Raw genomic sequence first — 19,713 nt, 5'->3', positions numbered from 1 at the left:
TAGATTCCATCTACCTGACCTCAACACCTGACAGACTGAACTAAGGGTGAAAACAACACACTGCTAGAGACCTGTTTTAAATAAAGTTTCATCTGTTGATCACTTTTATTTCATCATCACATGAACGAGATCAACAGTAAACACATCTTCCTGTTTCTTCTCCTTCACTTTCGGTTTCTCCTTCTTCACTTCCTGTTTCCTCTGACATCAGAAACATCACATGACTCAACTGCAGCCAATAAATAAACATTATTGGTATTTAATAATATGAAGTGATTCATAAAACTTTATTGTCTGTTAACAACCTGTGTGTCCGTCAGACTGACTCTCGGATCATGTGATCAGTCAGGTGACACTGTTCTCTCCTCCCATTGGTCGGATCAAAGCTGCAGATCTGTGACTTGATTCATGTGAACAACATGATCTGCCGTAAAGTCAGATTGTATGCACACGGTTCTCAACATGGCGGTGTCTGAGCTAACAGTGCTAATGGTGTTAAACAGGGCGAAACCAGAGGTGGAAGTGTCTGAGCCAGCAGCTAACAGTGCTAACAGTGTTAAACAGGGCGAAACCAGAGGTGGAGGTGTCTGAGCTCACAGCTAACGGTGCTAGATCCATAAACAATGCTGAATGATAAACAACTCGTATGACTGACATCTAATACTAAGTTAATTAGCTTCAGCAACTGTACAGTTGACTCACAAAACCCATGCCTAGATGGGGAGAACATCGGCATTTGGCAACTTCCTGTTTCTCTGCTGATGTTACAACACGCTTCCTTCTCCCAAAAAGGGACGTGGCCTCTGCAACATTTTGAATCTGGTCATCACGTGATACCAGTGATGTTTTAACATAGGGTCACATAGGGTCACGCTAGATTTTAAATTACTGATATGAGGAACGTATGTTGTGTAATGTCAGACGTGTTTTTGGGTTTGGTTCCAAACCATTTCAAGGCCTGGAAAGAACTTTTCCAGGACCTTCCTCGCTGGAACACCGTGACAGTCGAGTCATGAGGAGCTTGGTTAATGTATCTCCTGACTGACGGACCATCACAATGTGTTTACAGGTTCAGCTTCCAGTTACTTCCGTACCATTTCCAGGCCTGGAAATAACTTTTCCAGGACCTACCTGCCCGTGGAAACTCTATCTGTAACAGTCGAATGTATCTGTGTCTCCTGACTGATGGACCATCACGATGTTTTCCCCGGTTCGGCTTCCTGTTGGACTTTATCTGAACACGAGTTTGTGGCCTTGGCCTCCCGTCCGTCGGCCTGCTGACTGTCGGCCTCCCGTCCGTCTGCCTGCTGACTGTCGGTGGCGTGCAGCTTCATGTGTCTTTTTAAATGTCCCGTCACGGTAAAACACTTGCCACAGACGGAGCAGCTGAAGGGTTTCTCTCCAGTGTGCGTCCTCATGTGGATCTTCAGGCTCCCCTTCTGGGCACAGCTTTTCCCGCAGATGTTGCAGCTGAACGGTTTCTCCCCTGTGTGGACCCTCATGTGTTTGGTCAGGTCTCCTTTCTCAGCACAGCACTTCCCACAGAACGGACAGCTGAAGGGTTTCTCCCCCGTGTGGACCCTCATGTGCTTCTTCAGGTCCGTTTTCTGGGCGCAACCTTTCCCGCAGACGGAACAGCTGAAGGGTTTCTCGCCGGTGTGGTACTTCATGTGTCGGTTGAGGTGCTCTTTGACGTGGAAGCTTTTGCTGCACACTGAGCAGGTGAAGGGTTTCTCGCCGGTGTGGATCCTCATGTGCCGGGTCATGTTCCCTCGGCCGCTGAAGTTCTTCCCGCAGAACAGACAGCTGTATGGCTGCTCTCCGGTGTGACACCTCATGTGTGCCGTCAACGACCCGCTGTCTTTAAACGACTTGTCACAGCCGGTGCAGGGAAACGGTCGTTCACCTGTGTGGTCTCTGATGTGTCGGTTTAGGTTTCCCTTCAGACTGAATCTTTTTCCGCAGTAGGAGCAAGGAAACGGTCTCTCCTTTGTTGACGAATCGCCCTCAGGGGAGTCACTGTGTTTCTGACCCTCCACGCCCGACTGGGCTTCATTTGATTGTGACCAATCACTGTCGTCAGTCTCAGAAGAGTTCAGGGAGTAGTCTTCAGTGTCTGGTAGTAAATCTGAATCCGGATGCGAGTGCCTGTCTGGTCCTGGTCCTCCACAGTCCTCTACATCAGCTTCAGAAGAGTCTCTAGGCACTGGTCCTGGTCCTGGTCCTCCACAGTGGTGTCCCTCAGACTGAGGTTTCTCTTCATCATCTTCACTCTTCACAGGGACAGGAGTGAATGTGAACTTGGTGATATCAGCCTCCTCCAGCCCTTGAAGCTGCTCTCCCTCCTGACTGCTCCACAGTTCCTCCTCTTCCTCTTTAATGTGTGGGGGCTCTGGGTCCTCCTGGTCCACACTGGAGCTCCACTCCTGCTGCTCAGGGGGAACCTCTTCTTTAACCACCAACAGCTGCTGCTGGACCTCTGCACCAAACAGGAAACAGGAAACAGAGACAGAGACGTTACATTAAACCATGATGTCATTATGGTCCTCTCTGGTTGTAGTAATGTTAAAAGTGTCATGTGGTGGTAACATAAAAAATCTGAAACACGGGACATGGAACACCGTTACATAGAAACCTCAGAGTAACAAACCGACAACGTCAGCACTGGCCACGTGTAGACCACTGAGTCCTTACCTTAAATCCTAAAACATCCCGAGACCCTGGTATGTTTTTTTTTCATTTTATATACTTTATTAATCCCCCTGAGGGGAAATTAAATTTTTTCACTCTGTTGTCATTAAGACACAGGTCCGAACACACACATGCACAAACAGGACCTATACATCAATCAATCAATCAATTTTATTTATAAAGCCCAATATCACAAATCACAATTTGCCTCACAGGGCTTTACAGCATACGACATCCCTCTGTCCTTATGACCCTCACAGCTGATCAGGAAAAACTCCCCAAAAAACCCTTTAACGGGGAAAAATGCATGCACTCCACACTAAGTGGAGAGATGTCAGAGTGAGGGGGATGCCCATGACAGGCGCCAGTGCCTTGCTCAAGGGCACCTCGACAGTGCCCAGGAGGTGAAATGGCACCAGTCCATGCTCCATATTTGGTCCGGACAGGGACTTGAACAGGCGACCATATGGTTCCCAACCCAAGTCCCTATGGACTGAGCTACTGCTGCCCCTACCACCTGGTAGGGTCCCCCAAGGCAAGTGGGTCCCTGATGGAACAGGTAAAACGGAGCTCAAGTACCTCACCCGGTACAGGGACCCCCTCTGGAGCCAGACTTGGGCCGGACTGGCCTCGTGTGACGGCCTGCCCCTCTGTCTGCTCACTGGCTTTCTCACTTCCTGGGTGAAGTTGTGGGCAGGTTGTCAGGCCAATTTGCCTCACCTGTGTGTATGTGGACCAGGATATTTAAGGGCTGTCTAAGCTGGCATTCTACCTCTTGCTGCTTCCAGACTTGGGCTTGGTTCTGGGTTTCCACCTGCCATGGGGAACTAAGTATTGTTTCCTCCTGCATTCAACACTTTCACACAGCACACTCCACTCACCCATACACTGCATACATGACTGACACTTAACATAAAATCCCACTCATACTTTTTTGGTTTATTATGATCTTATTTCAACTTAAATGATTTACTAATAAATTATATTTTGATTTGGTACTTCATGTGTGGACTCCCTTTTTGCCACTAACTGGCCAGTTTGTGACCGTAGGGACAGGCAATTTGGTCTGATGCATTGTGTGCAGGAAGGGGCAAGGATGACACTGTTATGTAAAGTTGTGTGTCATCTGCATAAGTATGGTAGGAGATGTTATGATACTCCATAATCTGAGCAAGAGGGAGCATATAGATGTTGAACAGAAGAGGCCCAAGAATGGACCCTTGAGGAACTCCACATGTAATTTTTGTTCGCACAGATTCATAATTGCCAAGTGACACAAAGAAATCCCTGTCTTGTAAAAAAGATTTAAACCAATTTAGCACAGTGCCAGAAAGTCCCACAAACTTTTCTAGTCTTTCGAGCAGTATGTTATGGTCGACTGTGTCGAATGCAGCACTGAGGTCCAGCAATACCAGAACCGAAATCTTTGATGCATCACTGCTCAGATGAATGTCATTTAAAACTTTTACAAGTGCAGTCTCAGTGCTGTGATGTGCTCGAAATCCAGACTGAAAGGCATCAAAGGAATTGTTTTGCTCCAAGAAGGTGTTAAGTTGCTGAAAAACAACCTTTTCAATGATCTTTCCTAAAAATGGTAGGTTTGATATGGACCTGTAGTTATTTATTACTGAGGCATCCAGATTAGGCTTTTTTAAGAGAGGTTTAATGACTGCAGTCTTCAGGGCCGTTGGGAAAAGGCCTGACTGAAGAGAACAGTTGACTATCTGTAGTATATCTGATGCTATGCAGTTAAAAACATCTTTAAAAAAAGCTTGTAGGCAGAGTGTCAAGGCAGCAGGTAGTGGACTTAAGGTTTCTAACTATGTCTGTCAAAGTAGCATAATTTAATGGGTGAAAAAGTGCCAAATTAACTGGAGTAGTCTTATGAGGCACAGGTGAAATAGCCACTGTGATGGAGTTACAGACTGTCTGTCTTATCTTTAAAATCTTGTCTGTGAAAAAAGAAGCAAAGTCATTGCATGCCTTGGTGGATAGCAGTTCAGGAGGCACTGACGCTGATGGGTTTGTCAGTCTGTCAACAACAGTAAATAAAGTCTGTGCATTGTTGTTATTTTTGTTGATAATCTCAGAGAAAAAGAACTGCCGCGCCCTTTTTAGCTCCAAGTTATAGATGTGCAGACTTTCCTTATAGATGTCATAATGAACCTGGAGTTTGGTTTTTCGCCACCTGCGTTCTGCTTTTCTACATTCTCTTTTTTGAGCTTTTACCTGTGTGGCGTTCCTCCATGGTGGTTTTTTCTTACCAGAGACAACTTTGACCTTCATGGGGGCAATATTGTCCATAATATTCATAGCTTTAGAGCTGAAACTATGAACCAGATCACTGACAGAGACTGAGGGCAGAGCTGGTGTGGGTATGAAATCCTTGGTGAATAGTGTACAGGTGTTTTCGTTGATATAGCATTTTCTGATTACCTCTGTTGTACTTTTACTGGTGTCAGCGGAGATGGCCATTTTAAAGAAAACACAGTAATGATCAGAAAAGGCAACATCAGTCACCACAACCTCAGAAATGTTGAGCCCTTTGGAGATAATTAGATCTAAAATATGTCCCTTATTGTGTGTTGGCTCTGTTACATGCTGGGAAAGTTCAAAGTTGTCCAGGATGTAGAAAAGTTCTTTCGCACTGCCATCTTTGGGATTATCAATATGAATATTAAAATCACCCACTATAACAACACAGTCAAAATCAATACAGACAACAGACAATAGTTTAGAAAAGTCATCAACAAAGTGTGCACTATATTTTGGAGGCCTGTAAATGGTTACTAATACTGCTTGACAGGAGGATCTCAACTGCAGTGCAACATATTCAAAAGACTCAAACTTCCCATATGACAGCTGTTTGCACTGGTAAACATCCTTAAATAAAGCGGCTACTCCACCTCCTTTCCTAAGTTCTCTAACTGAGCTGATAAAATGGAAGTTTGGGGGGCTGATTCAATAAGTACTGCTGCATTGTTGTTTTCATTTAACCAAGTTTCAGTTAAAACATAAAATCAAGGTTTCTCTTGATAATAAAGTCATTAATTAATAGTGACTTGCCAGCCAGAGATCTGATATTTAATAAAGCTAAGTTTAGTGTACTAACATTGTCTGACACAGTCTGTGGCTGACGCATAACTGGAGTCAGATTAGATAGAGCAGCTGTGCGCTTCGAGTACACATTGTTTTTCCTGATGCTAGTCAAAACAGGAATGACAGACCTTGGAGATGACTCTGGCTGATGCTTTTCAATTTCAAGATGTGTTTGACCATGCCACCGGCTATTTAAGAGCGCCGGTATGTTTAAGGAAGCGGCATGGGGTCTGACTCATCTCTGACAGGCACCTGAGTGATGATGTCTAGGGCTACTATTTAAAGGGGAACTAAACGCCCCTCTCTGGGCATTACTCCGCCCACAGCTTGATTTCAAAAAGTTCAGAAAAGATAGGCGGAGCTGAGGGGGGGGGGGGGGGGGGGGGGTGAGACAGGCCAGTGGCTGAGGAAGGGGGTGGAGTTAAGATTGTCCCTCGCTGCGGGGAGAGAGGTCCCTCTCCTCCGCTCCACACTTCGACTTATATTCATGTGCCGATGGTGGCTTGGAAAACCGCCCCTAACTGTGTCACACGGGCAGAAGGCAAGGCGGCCGGTTCTATTTCTCCCTCTCTGGGAGCCTGCGTGGGCTCAGAGCAGCAGCCCACCGCATCCATCCACCCCTCCCTCCCTCGCGGCTCCGCACATACACCCCCCCGAGGCTCGGCTCTCTCTGCGGACAGAATGGTTTTATAGTAAGGGACGGAGTAAAGGGAGGAGGGCAGGCTTTAGCGTGGACGGTTAGTGACGTCATTCGCCTTGAAAAAGAATCATTCGCCTCCAATGTAATGTAATGTAAATTTAAGTGTAGTAACCAGGTTTCAAGCTGTAGAGGGCACTCCACACCACATTTTTAAAATAAAATGTAGCTTTTCAACAGTTTGCACTAAACTGTCAAGATTTTGAGCAGGATCAGTCAGTAACACTACTATACAACCAGAAACAATGATTATCAGCTGAAAAAATGGTTTTAGGGTTTAGTTACTCTTTAAGAGTTCATCAATTTGACTGAGCTTTAGTGTGGCAGCTTTAACTAACTCCTTGATTGGTGAGCGTGGTTTAATATAAATAGAAGATATCTGATAAAGCATTTTGTTTGTTATTCAAAAAATAAATAAATATTAAAGAGACTTCAAGATTTTTTTTCCTGTTTTTAAGCTCAGAGTCAAACCGCTGTAAAAACTACAGCTCCCATGAAGCTTTGCTGCGGCTGCGCAGTGTGAGGCTGATAGAAGATGTGGTTGTCAGCTGCTAACTAAATATTTATTGTATAATATTAATTTAATATTTTCATGTCTCTGTCCGGTCTTCAGCGGACAGCAGGGTGTCTCGGACTGATGTCACAAAACTACAGAAACGTTTCCGGTCAGCGGAAACTTTGATGATGATGCTAACGTTAGCCTCTGTTAGCACCCGTTAGCCTGACCCCCCCCGCCCCCCGAGACTGACCCGCTCGGTGCAGCCGGACTTCAGGCTTCAGCACAGCATCCAGCAGCCTCCTCTGGCGGCAGATCTCCCGCTCTGACCGCTCCACTCTGTCTTCGTACTCCGCCACGGTTTCCTCCAACAGACCGACGATCTCCTCCGCAGCCGCCGTTAACCGCTCGGTGAGCAGCGCTCTCAGCTCCGGGATCTCAGCCGCTTCTCTCGCTTTCTCCAGCCGCAGCAGGAAGTCTTCAGCGGCGGCGCTGATCCGCTCATGGACCGACACCCGCAGCAGCTGCACGGCGCACATCTTCATCCGTGTCTGCGGACAAAGACAGAGAGACAGCGGTGGAGACGTAAACACACACACACACACACACACACACACACACACACACACACACACACACACACACACGGGGTTCCGCGTCGACGACACTTCGCTTGGACCACAGCAAAGTGGACAGCGAACCCTGCTGGAGCGGAGGGCGAACTACCACAGAAGTACTAATACCACAGAGCAGGTGTTAGAGGTCATTAGGGTAGTACTAAGGGTCTTGAAGGTGGTTCTAGAGGCCATACAGCAGGTTCTCAGGGTCCTGAAGGAGGATCTGGTGGTCACTGGGGTGGTTCTAGGTGTCCTGAAGGAGGTCCTTGAGGTCATAAGACAGGTTCTAGGGGCCCTGAAGGTGGTTCTACAAGTCATAAAGCAGGTTCTATGAGTCCTGAAGGAAGGTCTAGTTGTCATTAGGGATGTTCTAAGGGTCCCGAAGGAGGTCCTAGAGGCCATAACACAAGTTCTAAGTGTCCTGAAGGAGGTTCTAGAGGTGATAAAGCAAGTTATGAGGGTCCTGAAGTTGGTTCTAGAGGTGATAAAGCAAGTTATGAGGGTCCTGAAGTTGGTTCTAGAGGTCATTAGAATGGTTATAATCCACTAAACATTAGACATCTGATGGACGTGCAGATCATATTGCTATATTGCGTCCGTCGGTCCAAGACAGTTCTGTACCCCTACACGATGTGCAAATTAGGTCCGAAGAAATTGAAATGAATGTAAAATAACCACATTATTGTTATCAACATGATTAATAAATATGAATATGGATTATTTGTGATTAAACCATATTTCTTAAGACATAAGGTTTAATTAATATTATTATTAATATAAATTTAACTAATTAATAAAAGTAATATTTGTTTACATTTTCCTGTTTTTCCTTTCAAAAATACTGATGTGTTCTTTTTAATACAACAAGCTGAATACAGTCAACGCCATTGTGATTGGCTGAGGCAGTATGTCATCAAAACGTACCCCATAAAAGCCACTCTGATTGGCCCAGGTGCCAACTGCCGGTAAGCAAAAAGAAGAAGAAGAAGACAGGTCGCTCACAAATGGCCGCTTGGCTCTGTCCACCATAGACGACCCCTACAAGAACCCACAGCCACCTGAAATATCATCCACTAAATTGCAGGTAAGTTCGGTCAGCCCACTGTCTAGTTAATGTCATGTTCATTTATAGTGTTTGCTGTTTTAGCTTTGTTGTTTTAGCTTAGCTTAGCTTAGCTTAGCTATGCAAGTCTGGTCACTCTTCCTCTGTTTTGCTAACCCTCCTCACGGCCGTGTGCATTTGTTTTCAACAAAGCTGTTAAAAAATCAATCCGTGAAGCGGTGAATTATCATACATGCATTGTGTTGCGTGTATTTGTGTAGTTTTATCTGTGAGGGTCTTAAGGACAGAGGGATGTCGTATGCTGTAAAGCCCTGTGAGGCAAATTGTGATTTGTGATATTGGGCTTTATAAATAAAATTGAATTGAATTGAATTGAATAAACAAGAGATTACGGGGAATGTTTTTGTCGCGGTGCCGCCAACTAGTATGGGCTCCGGTCTTACAAGGTTGGTTTTCAGCAAAGAGACGCTGCGTGGAAGTAGTTCCCTTATAAGGTACTTAAAACCTATTGTCGCTACAATTAGCATTGCATCAGCTAACGTTAGCTTTTGAACACGACCACTGTGCTTAAATGTTAACGAAAGCTTTAACGTGAACAACATTGCAAACACTGTTCAGTTGCCATCAGAGTGAGGCTAGTAGCTACCCTAGCTAAATTTGATAAGCTAACGAAAAGAACAAGCTAGTACATTTAAAATACAATGCCAACTGTCTACCATGGCTGATGGTATTGTATTAGTTGATGCATAGGCAATATATTTTTGTTTGCAGATTAGGCTTGTGCCGGTTTGATTTAAAGCCAAATATCTAACCAAACCGATATATCGAATTATATACCTAATTTTAGCACTGCGGGTCACATTTGAGCTATTTTTCCCAATAAAAGCCCATTAAAGGTGTAATGCGCGTCAAATCCACTAGGTGGCGGTAATGCTGTATTAACCGTCAATACACACAAGGTTACACAAGAAGAAGAAGAAGCAGAAGGACACCAAGACGTTAGGGCAAAGACGGTGGATAAACCAGTAATAATAGTAGTAATAGTACAGTATAGTATATACTGTATAGTACAGTAGTAATCCAGTATCTTTGGTTAGGGCAACAAACTGAATGACTGCTGACTCCCTCGCACTCTTCCCTGCCCCCAATGAAATTTGATCTCAGCAGCTTATCTTGCTGCTGAGATCAAATTTCATTGGGGGCAGGGAAGAGTGCAATGGGATGGGAAAAGCCCCCCCCCCCCACTTTAATTTTATTGTTTATATTTTTATTATTATATTTGTGGTACAGACCAAAGATGTTTTTTTATTTACTGTATTTTACTACACAGATTACGCTGACTACTCTTTAGTAGTAACTTCTCAACTGAAGTCGTTCAGTTGTATTTTTACCTTGGTGGTAGCACTTTAATTTTTATTGTTTATATTTTTATTGTTCTTATATTTGTGGTACAGACGTTTGATTTTATTAACTGTATTTTACCACACGGATTACGCTGACTACTGTTTATAAGTAACTTCTCAACTGGCGAGGTTCTTAAGTGACATGTTTGCAATAAAGATGGAAGTAAACAAGTTGGGATTGGATTGTGATTTATTGTAAACCTGACTGTAGTCCTATGTGTCCAGAAGGTGGAGGACCTGTTTCCTGCACTGGTTAATTTTCCTGTAGCTTCGTAGCTGGTTAGAAGTGGAAATGCATTACACCTTTGTATGCGTTTCCAGTTACCATCTGCTGCTGAGACAATCAAATGAAGCTATAGGAAAATTAACTGGAACAGTATGCCATCTTCTGAAATGGGACTTGTTATGCACAGAACAGAAGCAATATAAAAAAAACGATGTCTAAAACGAGTTTAAATTTGACGTAGAAAAGACGTCCACAACCACCACATTTGGACTATAATTAGCCCCGATATGGAGGTCCTGTGGAAGTCAATAATGGACGTACATTAGACGTCGGAAAAAGATGTCACCTGGCGTAATGTTCTGTACCTTCAGGGGACAAAAATTAGACGTGCAAAAATGACGTTGAAAAGACGTCGTATGGACGTGTCTTTGCACACTGGGAAGGGTCCTGAAGGAGGTTCCAGAGGTCATTAGTGTGGTTCTAAGGGCCCTGAAGGTGGTTCTGGAAATCATAAAGCAGGTTCTAAGGGTCCTGAAGGAGGTTCTAGAGGTCATTAGGGTGGTACTAAGGGTCCTGAAGGTGGTCCTAGAGGTCATAAAGCAGGTTCTTAGGGTCCTGAAGGAGGTTCCAGAGGTCATTAGTGTGGTTCTAAGGGTCCTGAAGGAGGTTCCAGAGGTCATTAGTGTGGTTCTAAGGGTCCTGAAGGTGGTTCTGGAAATCATAAAGCAGGTTCTAAGGGTCCTGAAGGTGGTTCTAGAGGTCATTAGGTTGGTACTAAGGGTCCTGAAGGTGGTTCTATAGGTCATAAAGCAGATTCTTAGGGTCCTGAAGGAGGTTCTATAGGTCATAAAGCAGGTTCTTAGGGTCCTGAAGGACGTTCTCGTGGTCATTAGGGTAGTTCTAAGGGTCCTGAAGGAGGTCCTAGAGGTCATAAAGCAGGTTCTTAGGGTCCTGATGGAGGTTCTAGAGGTCATAAAGCAGGTTCTTAGGGTCCTGAAGGTGGTTCTAGAGGTCATAAAGCAGGTTCTTAGGATCCTGAAGGTGGTTCTAGAGGTCATAAAGCAGGTTCTAAGGGCCCTGAAGGAGGTTCTAGAGGTCATAAAGCAGGTTCTTAGGGTCCCGAAGGAGGTTCTAGAGGTCGTTAGGGTGGTTCTGAGGGTCCTGAAGGTAGTTCTAGAGGTCATAAAGCAGGTTCTAAGGGTCCCGAAGAAGGTTCTAAAGGTCAACAAACAGGAAGTCTAAAATGATTTTATTATCAATACTTTGACATGAACAGGAAATTAGAGTTTGAAAACAGGAAGTGATGAATCTTCTTCTATTATTGTTGATTTTCATAAAACACAAAGATCAAAGTAACTTCCCGTTTGGACTAAATATTATTTGTTTCATCTTTCAGGGAACAAAAAGAACCATTTCTCAAATATAGGCCTACATTTATAAATATAGAAACACTCTTCTTCTCTTCTTCTTCTCACGGGTGTCACTGTGACAGACGAGGAAAATCAATGTTCAGACTCCACTATACAAATCAGCTGTTGACTTGACGTTCCCACAGCGTGCTTCATGACAGGTGGATGTCCCCATAGCATCTTGAAAGACCAGAATGCTGTGAGAACCTGGATCTTAGAACCACAGTAACAGTCAGTCTTCTGCAGTCAACTCTTTTTCCACCACATCAGTTTGGGTTCCTGAACCGGTTCTGTTCAGGATTTTGAAGCGTTGGTTCTACGTAGAGAACCAGCCTGTTTCCACCAGTTCTGGGTGGAACCACCATAATTAAAGATGGAGGGTGTTACAAATTGGGGGCCAACACTAGGAGCTAATTAGCGGATTAACTTTGGTTCTGTTATAACTGATTCTTGTTTTAAGAACTAACCGTTAACAAGAACACTGCACATTCTTCTTTTTAACGGTGATTTCTTACTAAATTTCTCCACCGTCTCTTTTCAGCCTGTAGAACATGACACGCCCACTGATGACATCACTTTTCGGCCTTCAGATAAAGATCAAAAGTTTTTTTGTTCCCGTTGAGAACCAAATTTTCAGGTTCTTAACCAGATTATGTTCAGTCCAAATGTTCTAAATGGTTCACATTGAGGTGTGAGACCTGGAGGAGAACCGGTTCCATGTTGATGGAAAAGGAGTGGTCAGACTGAGGAGGTGACATTCTAACAGGAACCTTCTAGTTCTGTTCCACGTCAATACAGTATCTGATTCTGATTCTTCTCGTGTCACTCAGATGGATCTGTCTTTGTCAGTAGAACCACTGGACAACGTTTGGTTCTCTGTCTACTAAACTAAAGAACATGCATGAGAACAGAGAACTTTGTAGAACCTGAAAGCATCGAGACCACTTCAGGTTCTGTGACATCACCAACTCCTCAGCAGTACTGGACATTTGTATAAACACACAGTGGAAATAGAATGTCTCCACCCCCGTTAGAACGTCAGGTTCTTGTGACGTAAAAAAATCAAACCAAGATAATTTGTTTCAAAACTTCCAAAATGGATCCATTCAAAATCATGTTAGATTGACTAAAGTGATTCTAATGAACCCAAATAAAGTCCAGCTGTTCTTGAAGAACTTTCCTGACACTGACTGAGTTGTGTCTCACAACAGAAGACACAAAGAGCTTCCTGAGCACTGGGGGACAAAACTGACAATACCAAGAACTGGAAGTCCCAACAAGAACTGGTCAAAAACTGCTGAGAGGCCAACAACACTGAAGGAGCTGCAGGAGGTTCTGGTTGTCTTTTACACCAACACCAGGTGTCCAGGTGAGACTGGGTCGTCTGTGGAGGGATTTCAGGACTGCAGTGTAGGAGGTGATAAGTGGTGTCATAGGCCACCTCCTCTGTTTAACGATGGGTTTATTAGGGTCAATTCCAGTTTGACGTAGATGGATTTTTTTCTCGCCTCTCATCGCTGGAAATTGCTGTCCTAGAAGGAGTGTCCCTTCTCCCTTAAAATGTAAATGGACAGTTGAGTCTGAACCTATTAATAAGGTTCATACTGTCTTCTTATTTAGAATATTTTAAGGATTTCTTATATTCAGACAGAACAGGATGTAAGGAGATGTGTTTTACCTGCTTGACAGTTTCGACTGAGACTCCAGTCTTCCTCAGAAGCCGACGTGCTGCTGACGTGTCATATATCAGCTGGTGGGCCTGACAGACCAATCAGAGGCACCATCAACCGGGACGAGGGGGCGTACACCCTCTCGCATACCTGGGATTCCCTACTCCAGAAAACGAACAACGACGCGCGAGGTGGGGTTGGCCTGACAGACTCTGATTGGTCTGTCAGGCCCACCAGCTGATATATGACACGTCAGCAGCACGTCAGATGACGCTTCTGAGGAAGACTGGAGTCTCAGTCGAAACTGTCAAGCAGGTAAAACACATCTCCTTACATCCCGTTCTGTCTGAATATAAGAAAACCTTAAAATATGAGTCTGAACCTAATGGGCCGGCTCAAGAGGCATGAAAGAATCCGTCTACGTCAAACCGGAATGACCATTGTCAATCGGAGGGGTCCTGAGATTCTGGTGGTCATTAGGCAGGCTCTGTGGGTTCTGAAGGAGGTCCTAGTGGTCATAGGAATCAGCTGTTGACTTCCTGTTTTTCTTCTTATGTGGTGACGAAGCTAAAACTCACACGGCTGACAACTTACTGACATTTAAACAGGAAGCAGAGACGCCCCCACAGCGTCTCAGGACAGGTGGACGTCCCCACTACCATTCACACCAAGACCAATCTGACCCTAACAACACATATGATGGCCGAATGGGTCAACGACTCACATGTGACCTCAGTGACTCTCTAAGGGTTCACACCCACACAGAGTTTAAAGCCTGCAGCTCCACACCAGTCCATCAGAACTGAAGAAGCTTCTGGGATGAGAGGCGAAATGTCTTCAAGAAACTCAGGCAGATCCAGTTCCTACGATACAGCACTGAAGATGATCACATGTAGAAGACATCGGGACATCATGTCACTGTTGTTCTTGGTATTTATCTGATGACTGAATGATACCTTCCAACGATGATGTTCTGGAAACTCTTTACGACTTCTGGTGTGAGACACTTTTAGACCTAGAGTTGATTCGTGTTCTCATGGCAGCATTTACAAGCGGACCAGATCAAATGCCTGCATGAGAAATCTGCTCTTGATTGGTCAGAATTTCCATGTGGGAAAAATCCAGGAAGTAAACAAAACGGTGAAGAACCCAAACAATGTGTAATGTGACTGCTGTTGGTTCGGATCCAGGTCAGAACACATTTTCACCACAAACCAGCTGCACCTGAGTTTGTTTGTAACAACCGGGCCGAGACCTTCTTTAATAGATGGTCTCAGTCCAGTTGGTTTGGTGTGTTCACACCTGCACAAACAAACTGCACTGAGGGGGCAAACCAACCGCACCAAACAGGACAGGTGTGAACGCAGCCTGAGTCAGTGTCAGGAAAGTCCCTCAAGAACATCTGGACTCAATTTTCGTCTCATCACAAGAACCCAAAGTTCTAACGGAGAGTTGTCAACGTTTTATATCCACTGTTTACTAACTGGAAGCTTCATGTGATGTCACAGCTGGATGAAGTCGGCGTGAATTCCTTCCTGTCGTTTCAGTCCAAGTGTCAGCGCTGAGTCTTTGGCAGTCTGCTCTCCGGTGTGGACCTTCATGTGCGAGTCCACGGAGCGTTTCTCCTGGTAACTCTTGCCGCAGACTGTGCAGCTGTAGGGTTTCTCGCCGGTGTGTGTTAGCATATGTCGTTTGAGGTCGATCTTCTGGACAAAGCCTTTGCTGCACAGCTGGCAGCTGAATGGCTTCTCCTTCTTGTGGAACCTCTCGTGCGTCTCCAGCGAGATCTTCTGGCGGAAACGCTTCCCACAGAGGCTGCAGATGAATGGCTTCTCACCCGTGTGGATCCTCATGTGGGAGTCCAGGTTCCCGATCTGGCGGAAGTTCTTCCCGCAGACCCGGCAGGTATAGGGTTTCTCACCAGTGTGGATCCTCTTGTGGACATCCAGGTGCTGGCTCATGGTGAACTTCTTGCCACAGACATCACAGGAGTAGATCCTGGGCTTCCCCCCCGTGTGGCTCTTGATGTGTCTCTTGAGGACGGTGTTCTCAATGAAGGTTTTGCCGCAGAACTCGCAGATGTAGGGCCGGTCACCGGCGTGCAGCTTCATGTGTCGCTCCAGGGAACCCTTCCGGGGGAAGTCTTTGCCACAGTCCTTGCAGCTGAAGGGTTTCTGTCCAGTGTGTGTCCTCATGTGGATCTCCATGTCCCTGAAGCTGATGCCGCAAATGTCGCAAATCCTACTGGTCTCCCTGTGGCTCTGGATGTGGAGCTGCAGACTCTCCGAGGACTCCGCCTGCTCGCCACAGATGCCGCAACAGCTGTCGGGGTCATTTAGATGCGTCTCAGCGTGACGCACAAAGTTCCCTTTGTTGTGGAATGCGTTTCCGCAGACCTTACAGCAGTGAGACGGCGTAAGACTCGGTTTCCTGCGCCTGCTCCTGGCGGTGGGCACGCCGTCAGACTCGTGGCTCCGGATGTGTCGCCTTAGCTCGGCGCTCTTGCCAAAACCTTTCCCGCAGACAGTGCAACTGAATGGTGTCTTTCCGCTGTGGGCCTTCATGTGTCGCTCCAGAGAGCCTGCGTGGCTGAACTCTTTGTGGCAGACGGTGCACCTGAACGGCTTCTCCGCCGTGTGGATCCGCAGGTGAGTCACCATGTTGCCCTTCTGGTTGAAGCCTTTACCGCAGACGTGGCAACTGAAGGGCTTTTCGCCGGTGTGCAGCCTCAGGTGTGTCTCCTGGGCGCGGATGGAGGGGAACTTCTTGCCGCAGACATCGCAGGTCCGGCTGCTTTCACGGTGCGTCTGGAAGTGCAGCCTCAGCTCATCGCTGGACTCCAGATGCTCGCCGCACAGACCACAGAGACAGTCAGCGTCCTTCAGGTGTTTCTCCACGTGCTTCATCAGGAAGCCCTTCCTGTCGAAGGACTTCTTGCACACTTTGCAGCAGTAAGGCGTTGCTTCTTCGTCCTCTTCCTCTTCCTCACCGGCCACATCGTCAGGAGAGTCTGGTTGGTGGTCTGGTTCAGAGAGGTCCTCTGGTCTGGAGGATGTGCTGGGCAGAGGTTCCTTCAGTTGGCCTACAGAGACGCTCTGCTTCAGATGTTCTCCTTCAGAGAGACTCCGCACGCCAACGGACAGACAGAACTCTGCAGTGAAAAACAGACGATTCCACACTCAGACCCTCGTCTTCATGGACGCAATCTGATCTCACATCTCTGCGTCAATACCAAGAACAGTTCTAACACCAGACAGACACCAGTTATACACACCTGCAGGAACCTATTTATTAGTGTCCATTAACATGAATATTCACATAGACACACAAGGAGAACACTGAGGGAAACCAGAGGGAGAACACTGAGGAGAAAGGGGGAGAAAACTGAGGGGAACAGGAGAAGAACACTGAAGGGAACCAGGGGGAACACTGAAGGGAACAGGAGGAGAACACTGAGGGGAACATGAGAACACTCAGGAGAACCAGAGGAAGAACACTCAGGAGAACAGGAGAAGAACACTGAGGGGAACAGGAAGAAGAATACTGAGGAGAAAAAGGAAGAACACTGAGGGGAACAGAGGGAGAACACTGGGGGGAACAGGAGAACACCACTGAGAGGGAACAGGAGGAGAACACTGAGGGGAACACTGAGGAGAACACTGAGGGGAAGAGGAGGAGAACACTGAGAAGATCAGGAGGAGACCACTGAGGGGAACAGGAGAAAAAGACTGAGGGGAACAATGGGGAGAAAATGAGGAGAACACTGAAGGGAATGGGGGGAACAGTGAAGGGAACAGGAGGAGAACAATGAGATGAACAATGGGGAGAAAGTGAGGAGAACACTGAAGGGAACGGGGGGGGGGGGGGGACACTGAAGGGAACAGGAGGAGTACAATGAGGTGAACAGGAGAGAAAACACTGAGGGGAACAGGAGGAGAACACTGAGGGGAACAGGAGGAGAACACTGAGGGGAACAGGAGGAGAACACTGAGGGGAACAGGAGGAGAACACCCAGTAAACGGACCGTGACGTCAGACCGGGTTTTACCGGCTCTGTTACCGGGACACTGACCTCTGCTGTCGCCTCCGATCCCTCCGGTCTCTGCGGGCTCCCCCGGTCCTCTCTCGGCCGCCTTGCAGGCTCCGAACACGGTGAAGATCCGCTCCACGGCCGCGGTGAGTCGCTCCGTCACCAGCTCCTTCAGCTGCTCCACCGCCGCGTGTCTGCGCTCCTTCAGCAGCCAGAAGATCTCCTCCGCCGCTGCCGCCAGTTGCTCGTCGATTGCAGCCCGCAGGCTCCGGTTCTCCCGGTCCTCGGTGTTCACCGACCGTTTTTTGGGCATTTTGGCGGAATTTCCACCGAACAAAGAGGAGGATGTAAACAAAAGCCACAACACTTCCGGGTTCCCCGACCCTGCGTCACTTCGTCAGGCGTCGACGACGCTTACGTTCGGGTTGTACGTCACTTGCGTCTGCGCGAGCGTGGCTCTAGGCTAACCGCATGTGAAAACACGTCGATATAAATCAGTTTAACGTCTTTGAACTTTCAGAGGTTTTTAACGTGTTCCTGTTGTTTTGTTCGTTTGCAGTGAAAACGTCACTGAAAACGTCACAGGCGGTAGGAACGTTAAACCAGAGATCATTAATAAATATGTGTGTTAAATGTTTATCAGGTAATTTAAAGAGACACAGAGCCTCAGGAACATTAAGGAACATCTGATGAGAACCAACAGAGTCCGTCCGTTAATTCGGCTAACATTTAAGGTTTTGAAATAATTAAACTGAGACTGTGGAGGGGTTTAAATACACACATCACTGCTGCAGCAAGTTATAACAAATGATACAACAAATACAAATACTCCACTACAAGTAAAAGTACTGCACTGAAACTGAAATTAAATCAGTATGTGAAGTTAAAAGTATTCAGTACAGAGTATTATGATGTGGTTTATAGTATTTAATTATTATTTACTTTAAGCAGTGTTTTATTTCAGTGGAGAACATCTGAAGTACTTTGCACAGATATTTATACTTTAATACTCAGATATGTAAAGTATTACTCTGACATCATCAGTTTTAAATAAACACTTAAATAAATGAATCAGAACCTACGGTCGTAAAAAAAAAAATAAATAAATAATGTTTTAATCTTTGCTGAGTTACAGCAACGTGTAGTTAAACAATGAGTTTTATGAATTGGGTTTTGTGTGTGTGTTTCAGGTTCCACCTCAGATGTCTGATCAGAAGAAGAAGAAGAAGAAGAAAAAGAAGGGCATCCCAGACCGATGGCTGGACTACTGTCCCGTGGGACGGAGGATCCCGGGGACTCGATTCATCGCCTTCAAGGTTCCTCTGAAGGCGTCTCTGAACAGTGGTCTCCCTGAGTCCGACTTGTTCGGTCTATGGGATCTGCTGGACTCTGTGCGGAGTCAGAACCAGGACCTGGGTCTCATCATCGACCTCACCTTCACCTCCAGGTACTACGCTCTGACCGACGTCCCGCAGTCCTGCAGCTACGTCAAGATCCCCACCGAGGGTCACCGGGTTCCCTCTGACGCCACCGTCATGAGCTTCAAACGGGCGGTGAGGTGGTTCCTGAGGGAGAACCGGGACAACGACCAGCTGATCGGAGTCCACTGCACCCATGGCCTGAACCGCACCGGCTACCTGGTCTGCAGGTACCTCATCGATGTGGACGGGCTGGATGCAGCGGTGGCGCTGCAGCTCTTCAACTCCTGTAGAGGTCACCACATAGAGAGGCAGAACTACCTGGACGACCTGCAGCGAGGCGCCAAGAGGAGCAACGCCGGCATCAACGAGACTGAGGAGAAGGAGGAGGCTGTTAGAGGGCTCGCTGTGGAGAGACCGCCACTGGCCGCCAAGGAACGGAGACAAGACGACCCGGCTGCGGAGAACCAACCAGCTGGTAACCGCCGCCACCGCTGTCACTCCCCTCCATCACCTGGGCCCGGCCCCCCTCGATATAGGGAACAAACTGAGTCTGAGGCCCCGCCCCCCAGGATATAAGGAACAAACTGAGTCTAAGGCCCCGCCCCCCTCAATACAGGGAACAATCTGAGACTGAGGCTCCGCCCCCCTCCCTGGACACACATTTTCTTTCTGTTACACCTGTGCATGAGGTGATGTCAGCTGGGCGTCAGTTTTCAGACTTGTGGTCGCCGTGACGTAGCGTCATCTTCAACCTTTTATCAGGACTTTTATGTTCAGGTTTGCTTTTTTATTTTTGAAACTTTTTTCAGTCAAAAATAAAAACTTTTATTTCCTTTTTTTCCTTTTTCCTTTTTTTAACATCACAAAAATGAATAAAAATCAACAATCCGTC

General features: G+C 46.5%; 3 protein-coding genes across 5 annotated transcripts; 1 reads left to right on the top strand and 2 right to left on the bottom strand.

The window, feature by feature from the left end:
- Positions 1–80: 80 nt before the first annotated feature.
- Positions 81–9,804, bottom strand: LOC117263074 (uncharacterized). Its single transcript, XM_078175783.1, has 2 exons — positions 7,237–9,804; positions 81–2,479 (listed from the first exon to the last, which is right to left on the bottom strand). The coding sequence occupies exons 1-2, from the start codon at positions 7,526–7,528 to the stop codon at positions 1,194–1,196; spliced, it is 1,578 nt and encodes a 525-aa protein (XP_078031909.1). The 5' UTR covers positions 7,529–9,804; the 3' UTR covers positions 81–1,193.
- On the top strand, positions 8,577–19,713 carry LOC117264017 (RNA/RNP complex-1-interacting phosphatase-like). 3 transcript variants are annotated; one of them, XM_033637809.2, is made up of 2 exons: positions 8,577–8,684; positions 18,591–19,713. In XM_033637809.2, the coding sequence occupies exon 2, from the start codon at positions 18,603–18,605 to the stop codon at positions 19,395–19,397; it is 795 nt and encodes a 264-aa protein (XP_033493700.1). In that variant the 5' UTR covers positions 8,577–8,684; positions 18,591–18,602; the 3' UTR covers positions 19,398–19,713. The 3 variants fall into 3 exon arrangements, with proteins under 3 accessions (XP_033493700.1, XP_033493701.1, XP_078031920.1); XM_033637810.2 differs by lacking the exon at positions 8,577–8,684 and adding an exon at positions 17,852–17,988; XM_078175794.1 differs by lacking the exon at positions 8,577–8,684 and adding an exon at positions 18,075–18,134.
- Positions 11,525–17,851, bottom strand: LOC117264111 (uncharacterized). The gene is made up of 2 exons (XM_033637932.2): positions 17,443–17,851; positions 11,525–16,522 (listed from the first exon to the last, which is right to left on the bottom strand). Exons 1-2 carry the CDS (start codon positions 17,711–17,713, stop codon positions 14,874–14,876), a joined length of 1,920 nt encoding a protein of 639 aa, XP_033493823.1. The 5' UTR covers positions 17,714–17,851; the 3' UTR covers positions 11,525–14,873.

This window comes from Epinephelus lanceolatus, chromosome 16, assembly GCF_041903045.1.
Source record: "Epinephelus lanceolatus isolate andai-2023 chromosome 16, ASM4190304v1, whole genome shotgun sequence".
NCBI lineage: Eukaryota > Metazoa > Chordata > Actinopteri > Perciformes > Serranidae > Epinephelus > Epinephelus lanceolatus.
Note: the sequence above shows the minus strand (reverse complement) of the source record. Positions and strands in the feature narration are given on the sequence as shown.